Consider the following 24878-nt stretch of genomic DNA (forward strand, 5'->3'; position numbering starts at 1 on the left):
TTAGATTTAATAATATTTTATAGAACCAGAACATATCCTGATTTCTTTTCATTGAAAACAGACTCAACTGGCCTCTTGATGGTCTTTAATAGAATTAAAATAAATTTAAATATAGCGCCACTGTGATGTTTTTTGTGTTAAAATTCGTTAACTCTTTCCGGACCGCAGCATATGCTGCAAGCCAATTTCACCATTTTTTAATCCATAATATCTAAGCTCAGGAATTAATTGAAGTTCTACAAAAAATATCTTATATTTGGACATCCTTATAGTTTGTAATCAACCACAAGAATTGAATTTTTATCAGTTCTGAATAATTAAAAAACCTTGTTTTTCGCAGAACATTCATATGCTGCTTTGGGTACTCAGAGTCCCAAAAGAGACGAAAGAGTTAAGACTGAGGAAAACTTTAATATTAGCCCCAATATGTTATGCCAATTGCAATCACCAACTGAAAGCAACAGCCCAAAGTAAATAATAGGCCTGCAGCAAATACTGCTTAAATAGCTATGGTTAAAGCCAACCCTGCTGATGGAGATGTCCCCTCAAAGGAATTACATTGGGCAAATTAGGTAGCTGCTGATGACCATTCGCATCCATTTTCAACGCACTACTCATGGGGCCCGACAGAAGGGGCTCAGTAGGACAGATCGGGATGACCAGATGTCCTGCAACGCTCTCATCCGTTGTCGAGGCCGTGAGAGTTGCACTAACAGCATCAGCGGACACTGGCGCATCCTGACCATTTTGTGGGATAGATTCTGTACTCTCGTTGATAGTTGGTCTTGTGGGGACACTTGAGGCCCTTTTCAGAAGCTTCTTGCTGCTTTTGGACACCCCATCGTGCTCAATGGGAGGCTCAAGTACAGGACTGGCATTCCGGCTGTTTGAGAATTTCTTCCGACGTCTCTTGAGAGCTGCCAATGCACTGAAATGGAAATGATGCGTTGTGCTCTCTTTACCCATATCCCTTGATGGTTCGACATCTGGTCGATCTAGACTAGGATTGGAATCAGTTGCAGACTCCGTGACGGCTTCATCGGATGCAGGACTATTGCTATGACTTGCAGAGTCCATGCGGTTGCTGGTGTTGGGTGGAGCATTGCAGACAGAGTCCTCACTCCGAGAACGTCCGATGAAGCGAGAAACACTTCCCGATTTTGCCGCCTCTATCAAGGTACCCCATCTACGTTTATGAGATCCCCCAATACGTTTTGTGTGAAACTTGGGAGCCAGCTTTCCCAATTTCGATGCAGCACTCGGCTGGGAATCACCAAAAGAACTCTGTGAGGAACTAAACTGCTGCATGGGATTATGATGAGTTTTCTTCGGTGTAATCCCTGGCCCAAAGATATTCGACAGAGGTGAACCAAACATCTCGTAATGATGTGGATCTGAGTGTTGATGTGGTAAACCACCTGAAGAAAATTCAGCTACTGGTGGAAGCTGAGAGCTCTGCTGAGGTGGAGCAATATTGAATCCTTTCATAAGACGTCTCTCCTTCTGACGATTCTTCTTGCCTCCAGCTCCAGAACCCTGTCCTGATGCTGTACTCGTATTCATGCCACTATTCTTTAATATCTCCACCAATTCACACCGGAAGGCCGATATGTCCTGCTTAATCTCATTGACATCATCCTCCGTGACGCCTTGAGATTCAGCTTTACGTTGCTCTACTGTAACGTACCTCCTCACTAAGTTCCGCATTATGGTTTGATAGATGAAATCTCGCTGATTGGCCTGTTTAGCCTTTTGCTAGCCAAAAAGAGACACATGCAGAAGATGGGAGAGAGATAGGAAATCCAGTTAAATATACATAGATTAAATTGTCTCTCAAAGTGTCTAATACCCTTATTGTTCGCATATGTTCCTTCTTGACGGATCTCGAGTGACCACAGAATTTCCGCTTGATCCACTGGAAGATGTACCAGAAGGATTTTGGTGTGGGAATGACGTTAAATGGTGGTGGACATGTTCCTCCCTCTTCAAAGTAACTTATCCAAAGGCGAGATCTTGCAAATTTCCACTCAATGTCAGCTCGTTCCTGTATAAGATTTGTAAGCTTCAACTCTTTGGGAATTCAAATTGGTTCAGACTTGAATTAAATATTTAAATTTTAAGCGATTATACATAATATACTCAAAAAAAGTTAAATTATCTACACTGAAAATAAAAAGGTTTGTAGCAACTAATCATGTTAAAAAAACAGGATTAACATAATTTGAATTAAATGAAACGAAAATAGACATGGAAGTATTTTGTATGGTTTTTAAGAAAGTTTTTGACATATAAACGAGAAATACAGAGAACAAAAGATTTGGAAATTCTAGGAAAACCTTTCCTAATAATTTCCCTATGAACTGTATACTAATTTTGATTAACTATTTCCAAAATTTATGCATTTTTGTGTACTATAGAATTCTTTAATTAAGCTAAAAGCTAATCCGTTGTTCGTTAGAGAATTTTTCAAAGAGTTTCCCCTCTCCTGTTTTTTTTAACCAAAATTACCACCCGGGTAATGAATGATCAAAATTGATAGGAAACTATGCTCAAAAGCTAGCCGATTTATTAATTTTCTAATTAATCAATAAGTCAGAAAAGTAGGGTAAATAAAATCTATCTAAGCTTAGAAAATTAAATTCTGATTAAACTAATAAGTAAGTTTCCTGTGTTCTGATGAAAAAACTAATGAATAGTCAGACAATAATATAATAAAACAAGAAAAAAACGAAGAACTCGAAACCATTGATAAATTTGAAAGAATTGTTAATAAATAGATAAATTTTATGGAAAGAACTAGAAAGAATCGAAAAAAATAAATAGACAGAAACAGAAAAAACACAACAAATTAAATGGTATTTAAAAAAATAAATAAATCTGACTATTTTATTGGAAACTAAACTTTAGAAAATGTAAAATTTCTTATATTTGTCCCACAGATGTTAGACTTCTAGTTCAATTCGAGGAATTACAGCTTATCTTCCATAAAGTTTTTTCTTTCAGTTTATTTTTATTTTAAAGTTCTTCATCGAGAATGTTTAATTTGTTTTTCAAGCCAGCCTCAGTAAAAATGCATAAAATTACATGCCACATTACTGCATGAAGTTTATCAATTGCAATTTTGTACTACTTAATTTAGTTATAATAACTGTAACCAACACCTCTCGAGGATCATTGTATGAATCAACAATTTCTTAACTTAATACCTATTATGTCAAGTTTAGATCAGGAACAAATATTAATTAAAAATTTAGCTTTTAATGACCATTTAATAAGCACATGATTTGTTAGTAAATAAGCTAGTTTCTATGAAGGGTATCCTAAAGACGATTTGAAAATAGAGCTTTAGTCTAATTCTCGAATGTCGCGAAATCAAGAAAAACAACCAATTTTAATAGTTTCTCGAAATATAGAGGACCATTTACACTTAATATCTAATCATAAATCAACACTTTCTCAAAAACTATCTCTTAATAAGAATTTACCGAAGTTAAGGGGAAAGCTTGATTTCGAAATACTAAATATTAGTTTATACATACAATTACAAGTACTCAAATTATTATTTTCGAAAAAAATATTACAAAATGTCGCACCGATGAGAATGGAGCACCTCGTCGTAGAATTCTCAAAAAATTGAAATTCTAAAAGAATTTTAAATGTTCAGAGTCAAACCAAAAAAAAAAAAAAAAAAAACTGGACAAAATATTCGCTTTATCACTCACAGTAAAAGATATTAAAAATATGTTTTCAAATACCATTTAGTTTCAAATAGAAGATAATTTAATTCTGAAGAGAATAATCATTTATTTATTTTATTCGGTTCATTTGTTTATTCTTAATCTTTCCCGCCAAATCAAATTGAGAAGTGGAGAAAACTCACTTGAAATTTTTCAAGTGTCTGCCCAAACGCTTGTAAATCTGCTCAGTGCTCCATTGCTTTCGCCTCTGTATCTTCGGAAATAATTCGAATTGACTTCTGAAATTTTTATGATATAGGGAAAACAGGGGCACCACCAAACACGGGGTAGCATCAAACACTAATTTTTATTTCTAAACAATTTGGACTCTCTCGACCATTTCTTCATTGGACAACCATCCCTATAATGCCTATAAATTTCTATAATTCTTGTCCTCTGAAGTCGGATGTATGATTAAGAAATCGCAGTGTTTGGTGCTACCTTATGTTTGGTGGTGCCCCAGTTTCAACTATTCTTAGATGGTTTATCTATCAATATCAATTTAAACCATAAAAAGGAAATATACCACTTTTGACCTTGCAACTCAAGCTTCCCCCTTAAGCTAATATGACTACACCTTAAGTCCGAAATCCGTATAATTGAAATTTATACTCGTCCCATGGTACCATTTGTCTCACAGTTCACGTTTCGTAAATCAGAAACGTTCTTTACCAAAAATGTAGAAGCCTGTTCTTCTATAAACTATTGCATTGTAATATTTTGAAAGTTGCGAGTATTTTCCTCTCGATGGAACGGCACCAAAGAGAGAATGAAGCTATTTACACCCTAGTCCCCGGCGAGTGGCCTTCAAAGTTGAAGCCAATTTCTTACTTTCATATACAAATGCGTATGGGAATTTTTCTGCACTCGTGATCGTTAGGTTAAATATTCAAAAAGTGAGAAGTTTTTCCGTATTACAAGATACCTTTCCGTATGGAGAGATAAATATACTAAATTTTTGTTTAAATAAATTTTTTCCTTGGAGCACTGTGAGCTGAGTCCGAGATCAATTTAGGAATTGGCTTCAAATAGCCCCATATAAAAAGTCCAACTTGCCAGGCGCTTGTTTACACCGCTTCATTAGTTCGGATTGAGTTGTTCCAAAATCGGATTTCGGATCATTAAGTCTCAATCTAAGGCCACGATCTAAACGGTTTCCTTGAGGTCATTTAGACTGTCGCATTAGATTCAGATTGAATTGTCCCAAAATCCGATTTTGGGACAATTCAATCTCAATCAAATGCGGCGGTGTAAATGGCCTCAATGTTTATGAGCAGGGAAAATCAGTCTTGGTTAAGAGTGAGAAAGAGGATCCATTGGGCTAGGCCTGACAAGATGGGTAAATAGCGTATCCCAAGGTCCAGGCCAAAAAAAACACTTTTTGAAATATGGGAAATATGACTTGAAAAGCAAATTTTTCTTAAAAATATAGGAAAATGGTCTTCTCAAAATTCAAAGAGCGGCAAATTTCCTACAAGAATTTGTTAATTATGGATATCGTATTCTTCTTTTAGCTTGCCAGTAAATAATATGACCGTTTTGTTGCAGTTTGCGCCATAGGGGAAACTGGGGCACCATCAAACACGGGATAGCACCAAACACTGCGATTTTTTAATCAGATATTCTACTTCTGAGCACAAGGCCTATGGGAATTTATAGGCATTATAGGGATGCTTGTCCACTGAAGAATTGGTCGAGATAGTCCAAGTAGTTTAGAAATAAAAATTAGTGTTTGGTGCTACCCCGTGTTTGGTGGTGCCCCAGTTTCCCCTATTTCCCAATTATATTTATTTATAATTTTTTTTTATTTCGACTTATATTAAAAAAAACTAAAGTTACAAACATTTCGTTTCGTAAACTTTTTCTTTGAAAAATAGTAGATAATAATAAATCTGTGATATTGATAATACCTTAAAAAATGTTATCAAAACAACTTAATTTCCTTTTGAACGGAGTTTTTTTTGTACCCGCTTTTAACAAGGACTGTGATTTATGACTTTATGGCTTTTCTTATCATTTACTTCTCAACAGTTGTAACATTTCTGTATCTTTATTTCAATAAATTTTACTGCCGTAATGTAAATATTTGATTTAGAAAAATGATTTATGGTAATTCAGTGAAGAAATCAGAAGCATAAATTTATGAAAGCACGCTTCAAAAGTGTTGAAAGTGTCTGGAGAATATTTCTATTTCCACACTGAATTTTTGCCAGAAGCATAATATATAATACTAATATTCTCAAAAGATGTTTGAAGTATATCTACTCACCGAAATTAATTGATATGAGTGATTCATCATGGCTATTAGAAGATTGAGGAGGACCACAATATTAATCACAGAATACGTGCCGAACATGAGCATTCCCCAAAATCTCGTGAAGATCTTAATTCCATCCAATTCAAAACTATCCAAGTCCACAAGGCCAAAGACAGCCCAAAATAGCGTCTGGGTTGTTTCAAACAAACTGCAAAAATGTTTACAGCATATACTTTAGCGTTTATCTCACTTCAGAGGCGCGGTTGCATGGTTAAAATGAGTAATAATAGATAAGCTCTATGATGTGGATGAAACCTTAATAAATTTATGATGCAGCACCATGGAGCACATGGGTAAGATGTGGTAGTAAAAGAATAGTTAATTACTTGGCAAATCGACGCCAAACGATGCACGCGTTGGGGTCTGCCGTACCATTTATCACAAGACTCGTAGACTGTATATTGTCGACGCAGCGTTTCTTCTCCAGATCCGCGTAGTACCTGTGAGGAAAATGTTAAAGAAAGTGTTTCAACAGGAAAATATTTTGGAGATAGCGAAAATTGAGTCTTCCACCAAATTGTTTTGTACTACATTCACCTGCTCGCAAACTTGTGAATGGAATACAAAAGTCAGTAATGAAATGGTTATGGGGAAAATTTTGTTCATTTAATTGCACAAGCTCACCATAATAATGTGAAAAGAAAACTTTAAATGGTTACAATGTAAGAATTTCTTTTAATAATTTTCGCGGAAAAATTTTTAACAGAAGTTTGAAAACTTTTCACAATTATGTTTCTTTTTTCTTAAAGAGAGGAAAATTTTCATCTGAATTTTAATGGATGTTCTATAGCATAGTAAAAGCTTTACAGTAGAAAAATTGTTCCACTGAATTCGAAAATAATATTTATAAGAATAGTAAACTCAATTAAAACCGAAATGACTGTTTGAAATTTATAAAAAACTTTGTTTCTTTTTGATCCCCCCCCCTTACCCTTGATATAGGTCTGAAGCCTATCGGCTTATTGTTACCAAGATCCCATTACAACTAAAACACTTAACAATTAAACAAATGTCCTTAATAAAAATCTATCAGTATCAGTTATATTCTAATGTCGTTGCTATTTAGGAACGCCACAATCTTTTTTTAAGGGTCTTGGAAAAAGAACTTTGTAACTAATAAAAAAAACTTTTTAAAAGACAAATTTAGAGAAACTGTGCCAGTTTTCGGACAGCTTGGAATATCGGACACTTTTCTATTTCCCAAAATTCCAAAAAAGAATTCTTTATTTTTCTATTTCCGTAGATTGTAAAATATTGGAAGAGTGAATAAGAATGATATGTCGTACAAAAATCTTCCGGAGAGTTATAGAAGGGCATAGACACATCAAAAGCCTGATATCCTATGTAGAACACGAAGAAGTATCTATATATTAATTCATTTGTATAACAAATATGATCTAGAAAACATGTTTACGTTTCAAACAAGAATCCTGAAAAAGGAGAATCACAAAAAATCAATTTTATTAAAAATTTTACATTTAAAGCCAAAGACTTCGGGGCTTATATGCAACATTTACGAAATTTAGCATAATTCCCAAAAACTTCCCTAAATGATTTCCCTTATTTTAGCATTTTAAAAGAATTTCGGTTCGACAGAATGTAGCAGGAAATAGACGGAGACACTGAACCTTTCTTGATTTTCACAATTTTTTTGTCGTAGAGAATGTCGTAGAGAATAAAATTGTGAAAATCAAGAAAGGTTCAGTGTCTCCGTCTATTTCCTGTTTAGCATTTTATTTCATTTTGAAATTCTTTCAACCTTATCTTTTAAAATTCTTCCCTAATTATGGTTTAGATAGATAAACATTTATGAACATAGAAATCTAAAAATACTTAACCGTAAAAAGATTTTTCTTTGCATTTTTTGCTTATTATCAATAAATTGGAATTTTAATTGAGTTTATTAATGAAAAAGACCTAAATAACCTCAAAATAGCAAATTAATTTTTCAATCAAAAGGCATTTGTTGTTTGTTTTCAGATTTATTACCATTTGAAACTGATTGCATACTGGAAAGGAGAACGACTTTCAAATAAATTTGATTATGACTTAAATTGGACGAAATGGGTTGAGAAATACGGATTATAAAGAATTTGCTGCGTTTTTTAACGATTTAAAATTTCCAAAACAATTTTAATAGATTTTATAAAATCTAATTATGTCGAGAAGTCTTTGTTTTTGAGATTTTCAATTCAACTAGGGTGGAGTCTACACTTATGCATGTTATACGCTTATGAACAACTAGCAAAAATCTTAAAATATTACATTAAACAGATTTTGAAAATTAAAAAAAATGTTAATCACATCATAAATTAAATTTTATGACTTTTCGAAATCTGTTTGACGTAATAACTTAAGATTTTTGCACACTGTCCATAAGTGTATAACGTTCATAAGTGTAAACTCCACCCTAGATGTACCTACTTTATTGACAATAAATTAGAAACGTTTTAATGATTTATGTTACTTCAAGATTATCTTTCATACACCATAATTTATAGAGAAATTAAAATGTTGGAAAGTTTCATGGAAATCCGTAATCAAACATTAATTATTTGATAGTATTAATTAACTTATCCTAAAAAACTTTTTGTAAAATGGTAATAAAAATCTATAAAATAGTATAAAAGTATATTTTACACTTCACATTTTACGGTTTTCTTGATAAGGAACATTATGTACATAGATCTCTATTCTAGGACCAGTATTTGTATATGGAAAAAATCATTTATATAGAAATTGTTGCATAGTTGACACATAGAGAAGAAAAAACATAAAATCCCTAAGATCCAAAATTCCAAATGAGTCAAATCTCGAAGAGCTAAATTTCTGAATGAATAGAAATTCCGATTGATCGTAATTCTGGATAGAGCAAAATTCCAAAGAACAAAAATCCCGGAAAGGGTCTATATTTCAAACAGCCAAAACCTCGAAAAGGCCAAAATTCAGAATGAAACAATATCCTGCAATATTAAAATCCCAAATGAATCGAAATCTCGAATACTGAAATTCATGAATAAAATCATAATCCCGAGTGATTTCTCGTATTTATCAAAATTTCACAGAGCCAAAATTCGACATTGCGAGAACTTTCGAAGCCCCGAAGAACCGAATAGCAATTTTTTCGGGATTTTGCTCAAAAAGCGTTAGATTGGGTCGAAATTCTAGAGAGCCAACATCTTGAATGGATATTTTTGGAATGCAATATTTTGAAAATCTGTAGCAAAATTGAATAGATTTTTTGAAATGCAAATATAATAATAATTTCATAAAATAAACGAGAAGCATTTAACAAATCTATAATTTGATTCTACTGGGTTAAAATATTCGAGTTATCCGTATTCAAAATTAATTAAAAATCTATATTAAATTGCAGGGAACTCTTGTGAATGTAATTTATAATGAATATTATGGAAATTTTAATTATTCATAAATGTGAGTTGTAATATTGAATTAACATATTTTAGGTGAAAGTAACTTATTCATTATATATAATATTGCTGACCATTCTAACTACCAAATTCATTCGAGAATCTGTATTTCCAAAAGTTCTCTGAAATAGAAAATTTAAGGAAACTAAAGAAAACTCACCAGAGAAGTTGATTGAGGCCACTGCTGAATGCAAAGAGAACGAGAACGTAGAGGAAGAAGAATTTCATGATATCCATGACCATGCGTGAGAGTGAAACCTGAAGTGGACCCAGATGTGGATTCACAGAAAAGATGTAGACAAGCTTGAGGGAGCTGAAAATGTTGGCAGCACTAAATAATCCCTCAGAAATCAGCATTGGATCCCAAGTGTCCCATTTTTCACGAGGCAAATCGGCAGCATATTTATTATATGCCATCTCCTTTTGCACCTGCAAAGTCAAAGAAGAACGAGAAGCATAGCAAACATCAGAATTTCCGGATATCAATGATTTAGAATAATATCCCTTTTACCTGGAAATACGAAACAATCCTTAAAGCCACCGTGGCTACGTAGAGTGAATTGGTGATGAAATCGATGACATTCCACATATCATTGACGTATTCCTGCAAACCAACATCCCACAGCTGCTTTACTTCACTCCAAATTAACCCACTGACCCAGGATAGGATCAACCACTCCACAAAGGTCGGCGTGGAGCCTCTCTTTGTCGGTACTTCGTCTTGCTGAACTGTTTCCGTCTCCCAAAACCATCCTCCGACAACCGATTCAATGCGCTGCGACGCCAACATAAGGAGAACTTGTGGGAGAAAAGCAGAAGAATTTCAACCCTTTTGAACTCTGGACTGGGTCGACCAGGGTCTAACATGCCAGACACAATTTATTCTCGGAAATTGAACCCAATTTTGAGGAATTTGAGGTTCTTATATTTTGACCAAAAAAAATCCTATCACAGCATCAACGATTGATGAGGAATATTGAGTATATCACTAAATCAAATTCGTCTCGGAAAATTTATGGAAAAGGGTTGAAACATTAACCGAACGTTTTTTTTGTGAACTTCTCTTTGTGATGTGTGATTGGCTTTACTATACATGTTGATATATGGGAGCAGATAAATTTAACACAAATACACGACCCTACAAAATTTGTTTTAGCTCTAAATTGTGATTAAATAACAACATGTTCAAAAAAATTATTCAGCTATTGCAGTAGAAAACAAAATGTTTGTAATGAAATATAGGGTAAGTGTGCCAAATTCCGGCCAGCTTGCAATTTCGGCCACCTTTTTTGTTCCTTGAATTTCCAGGAACTTTAGATTTTACGTACTCTAGAGATTATACAATGCAAAAGAATAGCAAAAAATGTAGCTTCGACGTGAAAAAGACGTGAAAGCTTTCACGACGGATGACGTGAAAAAGATATTGGAAGAATTCCCGAAGGGCAAGGAACTATGAGAATGAAGGTGGCCGAAATAGGGTACCAAAGCTATGTCTATATTTTTATTCATTTTAAAATGTGTTAAGAATGATTTTAGAATAAATAAAGACGGTAAACTCTTTACAAGGTTCTAAGCAACACTCTTTAAGAAGAAAGAATAAAAAAATCAATTTGAATTTAAAATATTACATTTCAAACTTGAGACTTTGACGCTTACATGCAACTATGCCGAAATTTGGCACACTTACCCTAGATCTTTTAACTCTACAATAGATTTTTTTTTTAATTTATTTTTTTCATTCCTCCTACTTTAGTAGTGTTGCTTACAACCTTGTAGACAGTTTATCGTCCTAACTGTAAAGGTAAAATATAACTTGTTAAAAATTTCAAAATATGATAAGATGTGAGGTAAAAGGGATGGCAATGCGTTCGGGGCTTTGCGAGCTGCTCGAACTCCCGAGAATTAGCTCTGCCTTATAATATTTTTTTCGCAAGGTTTTTAGATGCATATAAGATTAATTTCGATTAATTTGCCTACAAATTACTACAAAACCATCTTGAAGTTGAAAATTCTTCAAGAAGAGGGTATTTCAAAAAAAAAACATTAATATTTTAATTAAATTAATTTGATAAAATCAGTTGAAAATTAATTCCTGTGGCCTTGAATATTCAAAGACGGGGAATTAACCGATTAAATGTCATCGAAATCCCTAAGTCGATATTGAAACTTTTGAATTTTATATGGGTTAAAAGACTGAAGAAATACGAAAGACAGTATTTCCAAAATGGAGCTATTATACCGTTAATTTCTCGATCCATCACCGATTTTGACCGATGCAGTAGGGTTCAGAATTACAAGACCTTTTTAAAAACTGAAAATTTGTATAAATCCGTTGAAAAACAATCCCTCCAGGTTGTTTGAACTTTGACCAATAATAATGCAAAACGGTGAATTAATATCTGAAAGGTATCGATTCGATCTTTAAATATTCAACTGGACTAACTACACATAACATATCCAAAAATCATTGAAATCGCTTGGGCCAATTTTGAGATAAGTTAAAAAAATCATGTTTTTGGAGGGGATGAAAGGGGTCGGGACGATTTTGGTAAGGTAGTTCGCTAGAGAATATTAACTTGTGGTGGGGTTACCGAAAACCGGAAGTCAGTATCTCTTACCGTTTAATAGCCGGGATGGTTAAAATTTGAAAAAAAAATGGATTGTGGGAATTGCTCTCTCTTGGAGTGAGAGCAGTTAAAAGCCAAAACCCTTAAATTTTCATAATTAGCAACACTAATCATCTACGTTTTTAAGTCAAAAGACAAACTCACGATGTAAAGATTGGGTTTGTCGGGTTTTGCGATGCAATTTTTGGGTTTCTCAGAGTTCGTGATACAATTCTTGGGTTTCTCGGAGCTTTTCTCGGACAATTTACAAGGATTTCTCAATATGAGTTTTATCCCTTGCAACACCCTCTGAGTATAAATTACGTTTTTAGTATTTCAAAATAAATTTAAGTGTTGTTTAAACCTAAAATTTAATATCTAGTCTTAATTTGACAATGCATAATAAAAACCTCAGGTAGAGAAAGCGTATTGAGAAAACGTAATAAAGGACACTCAATTAATTCTAGGTATAGTGCTTTATATTTTAAGGTAGCCCATATCCAAGGCAAATTGTATACGATCTATAGGGTGCAGTTAATCTGAACATAATTCATTTATATTTTATTAGCAAATCATAATATTTAAGAACATAATAAAATTTTCGGAATTGCACTAAGAAAATTATAAAATATACTCAGAAGAATCTAACTTAGTTATTAGTTAGGAAACTTTATCCTAACTATTGGTGTTAATAAGATTTTGAACAAAACAAACTTCTCTTGAAGATGGTTTATTTACCATGAAAGTACTCAAAAGCTTTTATCAATAGAAAATTTGTTCAAGGATTCATTACAGGTTCTTTTCACAGAGAAAATTGATGTGACATCTTAAGAAAAACACTGTTCTACTTTAAACATGCAATAAGATGTTGAGCCAGGGGATTTCCATCAAGGAAATTACTTGGAGAAGTGTAAAAAAAATAATTTGATTTATAAATTCCCAAGACATCAAAAGATACTTTGTGCCAACCGAAGGCATCCAAACCGAGGAATTCACTTGGTATGGAGGAGTGTTTCAATTCAATTAAAACTCTCCACCAACCTCTCAGGGGTTTGGGAAGTTGGTGGTCGAGGACGCGGTGAATATCATCAAAAGTTTGGTAACTGCATGGAAGAAGCTACGTGTGACAGGAGGAGGCAGGAGGATGGAAAAAGTTGGACATGATACGGAAGGAAGGAGTGTTGGGGATGTAAAATTGGACCAGGCACTTACAGAGAAATGTGAGATACGAAGCGCTGTTACAGATGAATTTTATGAAGGGTTTCCTCATGGTTTGGCCACAAGTGGAATGTGGTGCAATGATGTAGGCAATCGAGAAGAGCGGGAAGAGCATCCCTGAAAGTTCAATCAATAGAGAAGAAAGGACACAACAAAAATTATCTTCTGGCAAAAATTAAAAATGATTAATGAGGTGGCTGACAAAATAAACAGTATCAGTCACCTCTGTTCTCTGTTTTTGCTCACCAATTCGAATAATTTCCAGTGCCTGTAGGGCCATGTTTTTCCGTCTGAACCCTGGCAATCCCTCATACCAGATGCTGGCCAGGAGCTGCTGAACATTTGGGTGAGCGACAAACTGTTGACGAGAAAAACAAGGCAGACAATAGAAGAGTGATACTGGGACAAAAAATTTACAATTTAAATTGACGTCAACCATAAATGTTTATTATTACATTCTCCTTCTTCATCCATCAATCGTTAGCTCTCTCCTATTTTTCTGCCCCAAACAGCAGCCAATTGGATCGGACCATGAGAATGTCTCTTCCTCATTAGCATTGAAAAATATCCTCCAACATGACGCTCCATTGCGTCTCGTCGTTTGGGGATCAAATAACGACCATCATGGAGTCAAGGAATGAGATGGAAGAAATTGAGAAATCATTTACCACATCTTCCAGGCTACCCCACCATGAAATGTTGGTAACGCCAAAGAAGAAAAGACAAACTCTGACCCGGGGATGCTGAGATAAGTGATTTATTCGCATTTATTGCCCGGAGAGAGACCATAATAAATTGATGACAACATACATTTTAACGGCTTTTTGGTCCAATGATTGATTTCAGCTTTTCTAGTTGAGGATGATTAATGAATTTCCCAAAAACCACTTTATTCTTACACGTGCCACTTGCGGATGAATTAAAAAGCATAACAAATAGATCACTCACTTTCTTCTGACGCAACTTGATGGCCAACTTTAAGCGATTGAGATGCATTCGCTCGCCATGCTCAAATACAGGTCCCGTAGGATCATGGTTGAGAAGCACTTCCAGCTCATGCGATGTTCTCGTGTGATCGAGAAGGGCAGTGGCGAAATCCTGACACTGCTTCCGCAGCTCTTGATATTCATTCTATGGAATGAGTTAAAATTGTGTACATTCAGCTAATTGAAATAGCATTGTACCCCAGTAACAAAATTGGATAGAACAACTCAGCTTCCTCAGTTATCAAACCAGGTAAATTTTGGTAATTCTTACGTCAGCATTACGAAGTTGAGTCAAATTTTTTGATTACTTGTTATGAAAAGAAAATATGTGTGACAAAAAGAAATAGAAAATTGACACACATTCCTTATGTTCAGTAATAAACCTTCCCGATTTCAGAGGTCTCTCCATTTGAGACTTATGCCCTAGACACACTTATGAATTAAGCCGAGAAAAGGCTTAACGTTAATAATAAAAAACAATGTTTTGAAAAAATCCCATCAGTCTCCCGGTAACTCAGCCATCTCGTGGCTTAAGTTGTGAGTGTGTCTAGGGCATAACACTGTACCAATTCGAAGTTATGTCAGAGGACTTACCTAAAACCCATTAGAAGTTCGAAAATTTGAACCGACGAGTTGCACAAAAGCTTATAAGTTCAGCATAACTGAATTTAATATATTATTTTTAAATAAAAAGAAACTATTAATTTAAATGCATAATATGTCAATTTTGGAAAAAAAACTTACTAAAGAAATATATAAAAATTTATACATCATATTATATTGTATTTTTTATTAGAGAAATAGATACGCAATAATTTTATGCCATTCAATATTAACATTTCGAAATATCTCATTGAGAAAATTGTACTGGTAGTATTGGAAATAAAATGTTTATGTTTTGAAATTAAATTTAAATTAAATGAAAATGAAATTAAGTGAAATTAAATCGGCACGATATAAAACTTTCTGTGCAAAACTTTGTGCAAAAACTTCGTATAACCATTCAAGGAGCAAGAATGTAAGCAATAATACGTATTTCTATCTCTATAGGGCTAGTTTATGTATCAATTCACGATTAAAATAAGTAAACTAACTGTAGAAATTATTGATTCGAAACCGATAAATTTGCGTATGTTATTATAATGCGATAGATGCTAATAGTTTAAACACATTAACCCATTCAGTCAATGTACCAGAAATACTTGAGATAGAATGTTTCTATTTTGTGATTAGTTTCCTACAGATTAATAGATGAATCTTTCGAAATGAAAAAAAAATATCTCTTATGGGGTCGTGGGGAGCCTCTGTCAAACACACGTCTTAACGGTCACTGAAATTAAATTCTGTGCATTAATTCATTACAAACTCTAATGCTTTAAATAGAATAACTATCCAAGAATACAAATTGGCAACTAGAATTCAAGTCAAGAAAGAGGAAAGAGGCCAATTTTAACAAATTCGACGGGATATCGTATTTTCCGTCCGCCATTTTGAGCAAAAATTTTGCATGACCTTCCGCAAAGCAAGAAAACAATAACAAAATGTATTTTCATCTCTGTCGGACAATTTTTCCCAAGTAATTAAAGAATTAAAGTTACTAAAAACCCATTCCCGACAGCAATTTGGATAAAAATTGCCCAGGAATAAATAATCTAAAATCACTCAATTTGCGTATGATGTATAATACCATGGTAAGGAATGGGTTAATGTGGTTAGGAAGGACTCTTCTTCATGATGATTGTCCATAAGAATTATCATCACCCTGACTCATTTTAATAACGTGAGAATTAATGTAATCATTTTTGTAATAACTTTCCACTGTACTATCGTCAGATTTTGCTACTGGGGTACTTATATTAAGTATTTCTAAAATTGTGGCACATTTAAATATTATGTGATAGCTTCAACTCACTTTAAACTCATGTTCCAGGAAGCTCAATCTGCGTAGCTCCCAGGAGAGCTCAAAGGCCGTTAGAATTGGATCCTTGGATGATAAGGCGATGAGGCTCGGGCTAGCGAGTGCTCGATATGCATTAATGCGAGAACGGGAGTGTCGAAGGGAGTCCTCACCACGGGATGTGACACAGTCATCACAGCCACAGCGGACGTCGTGTGGCATTGGTAACACTGATCCCCTGTCCAGGAGAATTTTGATTATCTCGTAGTTGTCTCGATGTGCGGCTAGTATGAGTGGTGTGATGTCTGGGGTAAAGGTAGCCGTGTCTGGAGATAGGGACTCCCAACTCTGCAAACACCAGAGAACACAAAAAAATTGAGTATACAGAAATTGAGCATAAATTTGGGTTGGAGTATGAAACGGGAACCAACATGTTTTCCACCTTGTTGCTGCTTTGTATCCTCATGGTCAAGAAGAACCTCCACAGCTTCTACAAATTCCTCAGAAATGGCATGCAGGAGGGCATCCTTCGTGTCAACATTGTGATTTATAAGCAACTCCACCATTTCTAAATTCTCGTTGTCAATGGCCATCAGAAGTGCAGACCGTCCCAGAGGATCCATGCAATTGATATCAATGTATCCTGTATCCTGAGCTCTCTGCAGCATCCTGTTGCACCCAGGCAACAATTAGTAACAATGAAGCAATTAATGCAATTTAGCAAATGGATTAAATTTCCATCAATAAATGGACACGATGAAATAGTAATTGATGATGGGTGTGTCTAGACGAAATTTGTCGCCTTTACCACCCTCAAATGTATTCTCAATTTAGAATCCCATGCAGTATATGATATTTTCAAAATAAAAATCGTCACTTTAGAAAAACTTTCAAGACCATTTAATTCGAATTCTCAGATTTTTCCCATACTTGTGAGAAATATAATACTTGCCTCCGGGAACTTGCAACATCTCCACGTTCCACAGCCAGAAGGAATTTTTTCTCATCCAGGGACAACTGCTCCATTTCCTGATGAGGTCTTTGACCACTTTCCTCTTCCATCATACCGTGTATACTGTGTCTCTAAGGATTTTTTAGTACCCCAAAAAAGTAGAAGAACAAGAATTAGACACATATCCTTGTGGAGGATACACAAGAGAAATGCAGGGAGACAAATTAATGGAGATGGAAAAGTCTCAAATAAAACCATCAAGATATTCCCTTTTTTTCCAACACGCACCCTAATAGAAGCGAAGAACTCTCGGAGGAAATTTTACACACGGAAAAACAGACAAATTATCCAGAAGGGCATGTCATTCAGGGAATAAGGTACTCTCCAGAGACTAGAATTGCTCCACTCTTGATTCTTAATGAGATATTTTTTTCCTAAGGTATGCTACTTCATTGCTTTCATTAACAATCTTTTATGGGTGATAAGGGTTCAAGAAATCTGGGAATTGTTAAACAGATTTGTTGAACATTTTTTGTCTCTGGTTGTTCAACGCAAAAAGAACCAGTAAATATGCACATAAAAAATATGATAAATATTCGCCAAGATTACTCATACTTAAATACAATTAAGATTCAAGATAATTTCTTAATAAAATGTTTATAGAAATCTATACATATCAATACAGTAGATTTTAATCCTAATTTAAGAAAAATCACGTGGAATTATTAAGATTCTTGAAATAATTCTACTTTGCTTTAAAAAGCTAAGCTTTAGAAATGGTTACAATATTCAAGATTGTAAGTAAAAATCGAACTGTGACAGTAGACAATTTCTAAAGAAAACGACAATTAAGAATTACTATTTAAATACATTAAGATACTCATTGATTTAAATTTAATGCTTCTAAACTATTTTTTTTTAAAAATATTTTTGCCAATATGAGAGAAATTTTTGAGAAATATAAAAACTAATTTATTTTAAGTATCGGTCCCTGCAAACTGCATACTTTTCCATCGTTGGATAATGTGCTGGCGTGATGGATATTCCATGGGGACGCTTCCGGTAATTGCATCAAAGCCACAATTGCAAAAAGAAAATTTAGAAAAGCAGCAAGAGATCTAATTATTATTAGTAAAGACCTTCCCAAGTGATTACTGCTGGTGATGAACCTCTATTTTTCTAAAAATAACGAACTTCACGAAATCAAAAAACATAGTCTAGTCGACCACTGAATAAGGTCCACATCCAGACCGAAAGCTCTGGGCAAGATAGGAAATTTGTTTTTCTTCTTAGGGTGAAAAAAATTTCCACTGGCGATTACCGGAAGTGTCCCCATAGAATACTTTTCCATCTTTCTGGAAACACTTGGATTCATCGGAGATGAAATGATACATCTTTTGACTAAAACTATTCATACAAACAAATTTTTCACTTTTTCAAAATTCGGCAAAGTGCTGCTCAGGTACCTACGTCACGAGAAATCAACTACAACAATTGGCTATCGGAAACAGCTAGATCTGAAGAATAGAGTGGGCTTAGTAAGGGCCTTGACAGACCTGAGGGTTAGCCGAGAGACGGCTTAGCATAATAATATTTGAAATAATGGTTAAACTTCACTTTTATCATTTTCCAAAGTCGTCTCTTGGCTTTAGTCGTAAGTTTGTCTAGGGCATAACAAATCTAATTTTAGCTTTTGGCATTATACTGGACCAAATAAGTGAAGTACAATGCCACGGAGCATTATCTATTGCAATATTAATCGCTAACGTTTTCGACCGATTTTGGACAGTTTTCGACAAATACATACTCAAAATTGATCGGTAGTAATGCCTATTGAAAGTATTGCTTGGTTTAAGCAACTCCGTATAGATGATTCCCCGTCGGTTCCATCAAACCCTCAGCATTGTCTTCTTACAAAATTCGGTCGTAGGGTAACGTGTGGTATTTGTGGACAAAGTGCTTTTCGGGACATAATATGGGTATTTCGGGCCACATCAAAAATCCCATAAAGATTTGTTTTCTAATTATTTTTAAGTTCTATATGAAATATTAAGCTCTTTACGTATCATATAAGCATAAAACTTCTGAAATTTTATTTTATTTAAAGCGTGAAATACGCGTGAATTGTGAGCGTCACATTTCACTTTTTACAAAACCTTCAATGTGGTCAATTTTGCAGATGTCAACACAAACAGTGCTTAGTTTTTTTCAATTTAAGTCACTTTAAAAGTGAAATTTAAACAAATTTTTTATGAAAGAGTGAAGTTTAGGTCTTCTACCTAAAGGTAAATAATCAGGCTCAGTGAAATTTATTTGCAAAATAGCGACTTTAGTCTGTCCCGAAAAATACCACTATTATTTCTTTACATTTTTTGCTATTTTATATAAAAAATAATGCATTTTTCAAAATTTTTCGATAAGAATCTTATTCTAGATAGCATAAGGAACATATATATTTGTATCAACAAAGAAAAAAATAATTTGAGAAGTCGTTAAGCTGTTTGAAACTTGAAAGTGCTAAAAAGTGTCCCGAAATACCACACGTTACCCTATTTTCGATTTTGATGCTTTGATAGGGGGAAGTTACGATATTTTGGAACTGGAATATTCGAGCCAAACTCGTTTACCATCACCTGTATAAATTCTATTCTGGAAACTTTTTCTTTCATATCGCAAAGCTTCAGAAGAGAAACTTTAAGTAAAATCGTTACGTACCGATTTTCCTCCATTTGGATTTTTCCATGGCATGCAATCGTTTAAAAATACCCAAATAGAAGACCTGAGTATGTACGAAGACTGAAAGCCTTCTCCTTGAGTTCATATATAAAACATAACTTCATTTCGTTTATTAGATCACTATAATTATTTTCCACTCAAAAAAAAACCCTATAGCTTTTTAATATTAGTAGGAGGACTAATAATCCGATGCAGAAACGGCCAAAATATTCCTTATCAAGAGATTCTATAATTTTATGAGTGATAGTTAGGTAGAACAACTAGAGATTGAAGCGATGCGATGGCTTAAAACTTCAATAAACTTTAATTAAAATTTAATTTAAAATAGAAACTTAATAGTGCTATCCTAATTTAAAAGTAATAAGACCTCTACCCATTAAAATTAAAATTAAATTAGTGCTTAACAATAAAAATATAAAATACATTTTTCTTATTCTCTTTATATATACATACATATATATCTGTTCTTTTAATACATATACATACACATTTATCTAAGTGATTATTCTCTCAGCAGTCAGAATGAAATAAATTCCAAGTACGCTTTAAAAATTCCATCTTCTAAAACCTTCCGAAATTGTTGATTCTAAAATAAAGCTCTTGAACCATAATAAAGCACAAGAATCTTAAAATTATATCCACACAAAAGAATTCCTAAAATGTGTCCCATTAACTTACAAAGGACATTTGCAAACACACTTAAAAAAATGTCACCAAAAATTCAAAGCTTTTTTTCCAAATGTCCACTAATCTACTGAATTATTGCAGCTACTTAACATCCCAAGATTTACCGAGAGGAATCCCATTAAGTTTTCTTTAAGCACTTTTCTTGATGTTTCAAGTCTTGTGAAGGATGTTAGGTAGCATTAATATTCATGGCTAAAGGACTTCCAGACCCACATTTTATTCTAAAATTTGCGCAAAACGCGAAAAAGGATAGGGATAGTCTGGGACTGGTCTGGGCCCAAGGACGAAATTAATTAATTGAGGAATGTACCTCTGAGGGATGAATCTGAAATATCTGATACCCTGGGTTGTTATGGGAAGAGTAATTGGACTCTGTAGCAATTCTAAATTGTATTATAATGTCTTGTTAAGAGGGTACGAGTGAGGTAAAAGTCTTGTGGGTGAAATTTGTGAAAATATATATTACAAATAAACTTGAACTGAAGAATACTCCAAAAATCAAAAACCCTCCATTTAGGTTTAATTTTCTTCTTTTCTTTTGCTCAGGTACTATAATGCACCCTCCTCTTTTTTTGTCTCCCAGCACTCTCGAAACGACAAGAAGAGATTACCCAACCGCTTGGAGGCATGTTACAAAACGCACGAATATTTTTCCCAGCACGAGGAAAAACATTTTAAAAAGAACCTCTTTTACGGAAATCTAGAATTGTATATCTCCCTGTCATTGAAGCACAATAAAAGGAATAGAAGGGAGCCACTTTTATGAATATACTCATTTATGCCAGAAGGGGAAATAGAGAAGAATAAGATGAAAAAAGGGAGTGAAAAAAAGAGTGAAAATCTCCCAAATCAACCAAGAAAACAGGCTTTTATTTGAATGAATATTTTAAGAATGTGCAAATGGAAATCTAAATTTATGTTTGATATGAAGGCAAGAAATTGAAGTACGTTTCTCTTGATAATTCAAATACCTTTCCGTAGCAGATATTGCTCAACATTTCTCAAGTAACTCAACTATATTAAGGATATACGCGACCAGCTTTGCAATAACTCATACAAAAAGTTGGTGAAAATTCGAGAAAATCCTAGAGAGTAGTCACGAAAATTTGACTTAAGCTAATACCATCTGAATTATATAGTAAACATGACAAGATGATAATGTGCAAATGAAATATTCAGGATTCGAGAGAGCAGTACAAAATTGAATTGATCCGTGAAGCATTTCTGCAGTAGCACGTTGTCACAAAATTTATTGAATGAAATACGTTGTCATATTTCTCCATGAATTTTGTTACTCATCATTCTAACTCGTAAGAGTTTTTTTTTTAGTATAATTCCAAGCCCTGAAATTTTATCAAAATTTACAAATTTCTCTTATAACTATAAAATTAACAAAAAATTACTAAAAAATGCAAATTAATGAAATACATAAAGAGGGCGGACCAATTCACGCTTTAGAAAAAGATTTGAGCAAAATTGTAATCGCCCAAGCTTTCGTCAGCTCAAAGAAACTTGACAGAAGAAAATCTTTTAAAGCTTTTAAATCACTGCTATTAGGATTTGCTTTTAATTCTAACTTAAATTCCTTTTGACTGTTATTTCTTCGCCAAGGGTATTAAATAGTATTAAGTTGTTTTGGCTTCTCAGTACTAACAAAAATATACGCCATGAATCTTGGCAAAATATTTTCATTTGCGGGAAACTCTGGGACAAAATCGCGCAAACTAGTCATAAGAGTCAGAATAAATTTTAGAAAAGTTTTCCGTTAGCCTTATAAATAAAATGCTTAAATGAATTATAAATATCTACATTTTTGGCTAAATCCTAATACGGGTTTCAAACTAGTAGTTTAGTTCAGTTTTTGATTAGGGTAAAGTAATATAATTTGGAATTAGTGTTACAAGTTGGACAATTCGCCGGTACAAGTTGGACAGGGATTTTTTCATGATAAATACAGTACTATTTTTTTATAAGCACAAAGAACCAAATTATAAAACTAAAGCATTAAAAATATACAAATAAAAATGAAGTACTAAATTTATCAAAAAAAAATCCCTGTCCAAATTGTACCATTTGTCCAACTTGTACCACTGTCCAACTTGTACCACTTTACCCTAGTTAAATTTGGTTAAATTACAAACACTTTTATTGGTTTTTCAAGATCTAATAGATCTTGTTTATATCCAAACTTAAGTTAAAATACTGAGAAATTATCAATCAGAGCAAGTGACACTCAAATCATCCAGTTTTTCTCAGTGGAGACAGAAAAGGGACAGATAATCCTAACCGGCTTATGTAGGTGAGATTCTTAACGTAAGCTAACTCGGAGTGCATGCAAATTCGATTTGGAGCTGAAGTTGGGAGACGCCATTCAGTTATCTTGAATCAAATTCGTGAAATTATGCAAATTTTGTATTTAAACCAAAATATCAAGGATTTGGATGAACTGGCAGAAAAGTGATATATGGGTGAAATGTAGACCAGAATGTTCTCTATAATTTTTCCATAGAACATGATCTCATCGATTACTCAGAAGCCAAGATAATCGAGGTTTTTTGTTTCTTAACTCGTTTTTTATCCGAAGCGCCCCAAGTAGTCATTTGTTGAACTTCAACTATATCAAATAATTGTTGTATTCTGTGGGATTTTCCATTTAAAACCCTATTTTAAGTGTCTTGGTGGAGTAGAGGCAGTCAAATTGGCATCTGAGTGATTTCAAAGCGTTATTATGGGAAAAATCAATTTTTTCACACTTAAACGGCAAAATCGGAGTGATAGCGTAGTCTGAGCGGAAAATGATGTATGGACGAAATGTAGAGACAAATGTCCTCTACAATTACGTCGAAGCAATCATCAAAATCGGTTCAGCGACAGTCGAGATAATTGAGGTTATGTGATATTGAAATTCGTTTTTTGACTGTGGCGCCCCTGGTGTTGGTCCCACGAAGTTCGAATGTTCTAGAAAGTTGTAGTATTTGGTGAGATCTTTCGTTTAAGCCCTCATTCATCAAAATCGGTCACATAGAACCGGAGATATGATTTTTTGAATTTTGTGAACTTTGACCCCTCATATCTCCGGTTCTATTGAAACCACAGCGCGCATACGCACCATTTTGGAAACGTCCTAGACTGGACTACAACATACTAAAATTTCATTAACTTGCACAATGCCGTTTTTGAGAAAAGTGACTTTGAATTTCGATGAATTTTGACGCTATCACAGCGCCACCTGTAGTGACTTTTTGAACTTCCATCTGAAAGTGCTCATCGAGACGAAACCAAAAAGGTAAAATTTAGGTCGATATGTTAATTAGAACCGGAGATAGAGGCCGGTCAATGTTCGAACTTTGACCCCTTATAGCTCGGGTCAGGGGTTATGGATCGACTTAAGGTTTTTTTTGTTTGATAGGTATAATCAACGGCTACAACATACTAAAATTTCAGCCCGATTGCATAAGGAATTTTTGAGTTATTTAACTTTTAAGATTTAAAAATTTTCTTTTTAATAATAGCGCCCCTAGCGGTGGTTTCATGAACTTGCGATGTTAGAAGGGGAGGTGGCATTTCACGAGAGCTTTCCAAAAAGCCCTCATTTTTTAAATTCTGACAATTAGAACCGGAGTTATGGCCATTTTAAGAAATTTTTTTTGGACCCTTATAGCTCGGGTCAGGGGGGCCGGGGGACCTTAAGTTTGGTATTGATGGAAAGCTCTAAGGCCCAGCTATAACATACTAAAATTTGAGCCCGCTCGATGCCATAGGGCCGGAGCTATTGAGAAAACAAAAAAAGGGGGGTCTTCAAAATGGCGGAAGGAGGGGTGGGGGGTCAATGCACCATGTTGCAATTTTCATACGATATTTAACCTTTGCCGAAAACCGCAAGTCGATATCTTTTTTAGTTTAGGAGCTATTAAGCTCCAAAGAGCGGCCGGCCGGACGGCCGGCCGGGAACGTAACTTAGCCCCCCATATATTCGTGATCAGGAAGTGGCGAAACACATTTTGGCCAAGTTTGAGCGCGATCGGAGGACATGAAATTTTGTTAGGATTATAGTAGGTGAGATTGTTAAGAATCTCACCTAATATTCCTGCCCCGACCCAGAATCGAACTGCGAGAGGTCTCGTTAACTAGACGAGTGTTCTACCAACTGAGCTATTAGAGGGCACATGCCCTGCTTGACTTGCTACACAATCTTAACTAATTGCATTGTGCACTGCAATCGCTTACTCTAGGGGTTTCGAGATTTGGAAACGATGTGGTGCGTACAATTGAGCCGGCAGCTCATGGAGAAATCGTGAGTCGTTAATAGCT

At 34.4% G+C, this 24878-nt stretch overlaps 1 protein-coding gene across 2 annotated transcripts in view; it reads right to left on the bottom strand.

Annotated features, from left to right (window-relative positions):
- Positions 1-396: 396 nt before the first annotated feature.
- LOC129805796 (transient receptor potential-gamma protein) overlaps positions 397-24878 on the bottom strand; it is a 60423-nt gene continuing 35941 nt past the window's right edge. For both annotated transcript variants that reach the window (XM_055853949.1, XM_055853948.1), the window contains 12 exons: positions 17145-17275; positions 16624-16861; positions 16208-16540; positions 14258-14440; positions 13556-13667; positions 13304-13426; positions 9997-10283; positions 9646-9914; positions 6381-6494; positions 6007-6202; positions 1850-2044; positions 397-1755 (listed from right to left, as the gene is read on the bottom strand). In XM_055853949.1, the coding sequence (XP_055709924.1) occupies positions 514-1755; positions 1850-2044; positions 6007-6202; positions 6381-6494; positions 9646-9914; positions 9997-10283; positions 13304-13426; positions 13556-13667; positions 14258-14440; positions 16208-16540; positions 16624-16861; positions 17145-17275 (3423 nt within the window). In that variant the 3' untranslated portion in view covers positions 397-513. The remainder of the gene's footprint in view (positions 1756-1849; positions 2045-6006; positions 6203-6380; positions 6495-9645; positions 9915-9996; positions 10284-13303; positions 13427-13555; positions 13668-14257; positions 14441-16207; positions 16541-16623; positions 16862-17144; positions 17276-24878) is intronic.

The sequence above is a fragment of the Phlebotomus papatasi genome, chromosome 3 (genome assembly GCF_024763615.1).
Source record: "Phlebotomus papatasi isolate M1 chromosome 3, Ppap_2.1, whole genome shotgun sequence".
NCBI classification, from domain to species: Eukaryota; Metazoa; Arthropoda; class Insecta; order Diptera; family Psychodidae; genus Phlebotomus; species Phlebotomus papatasi.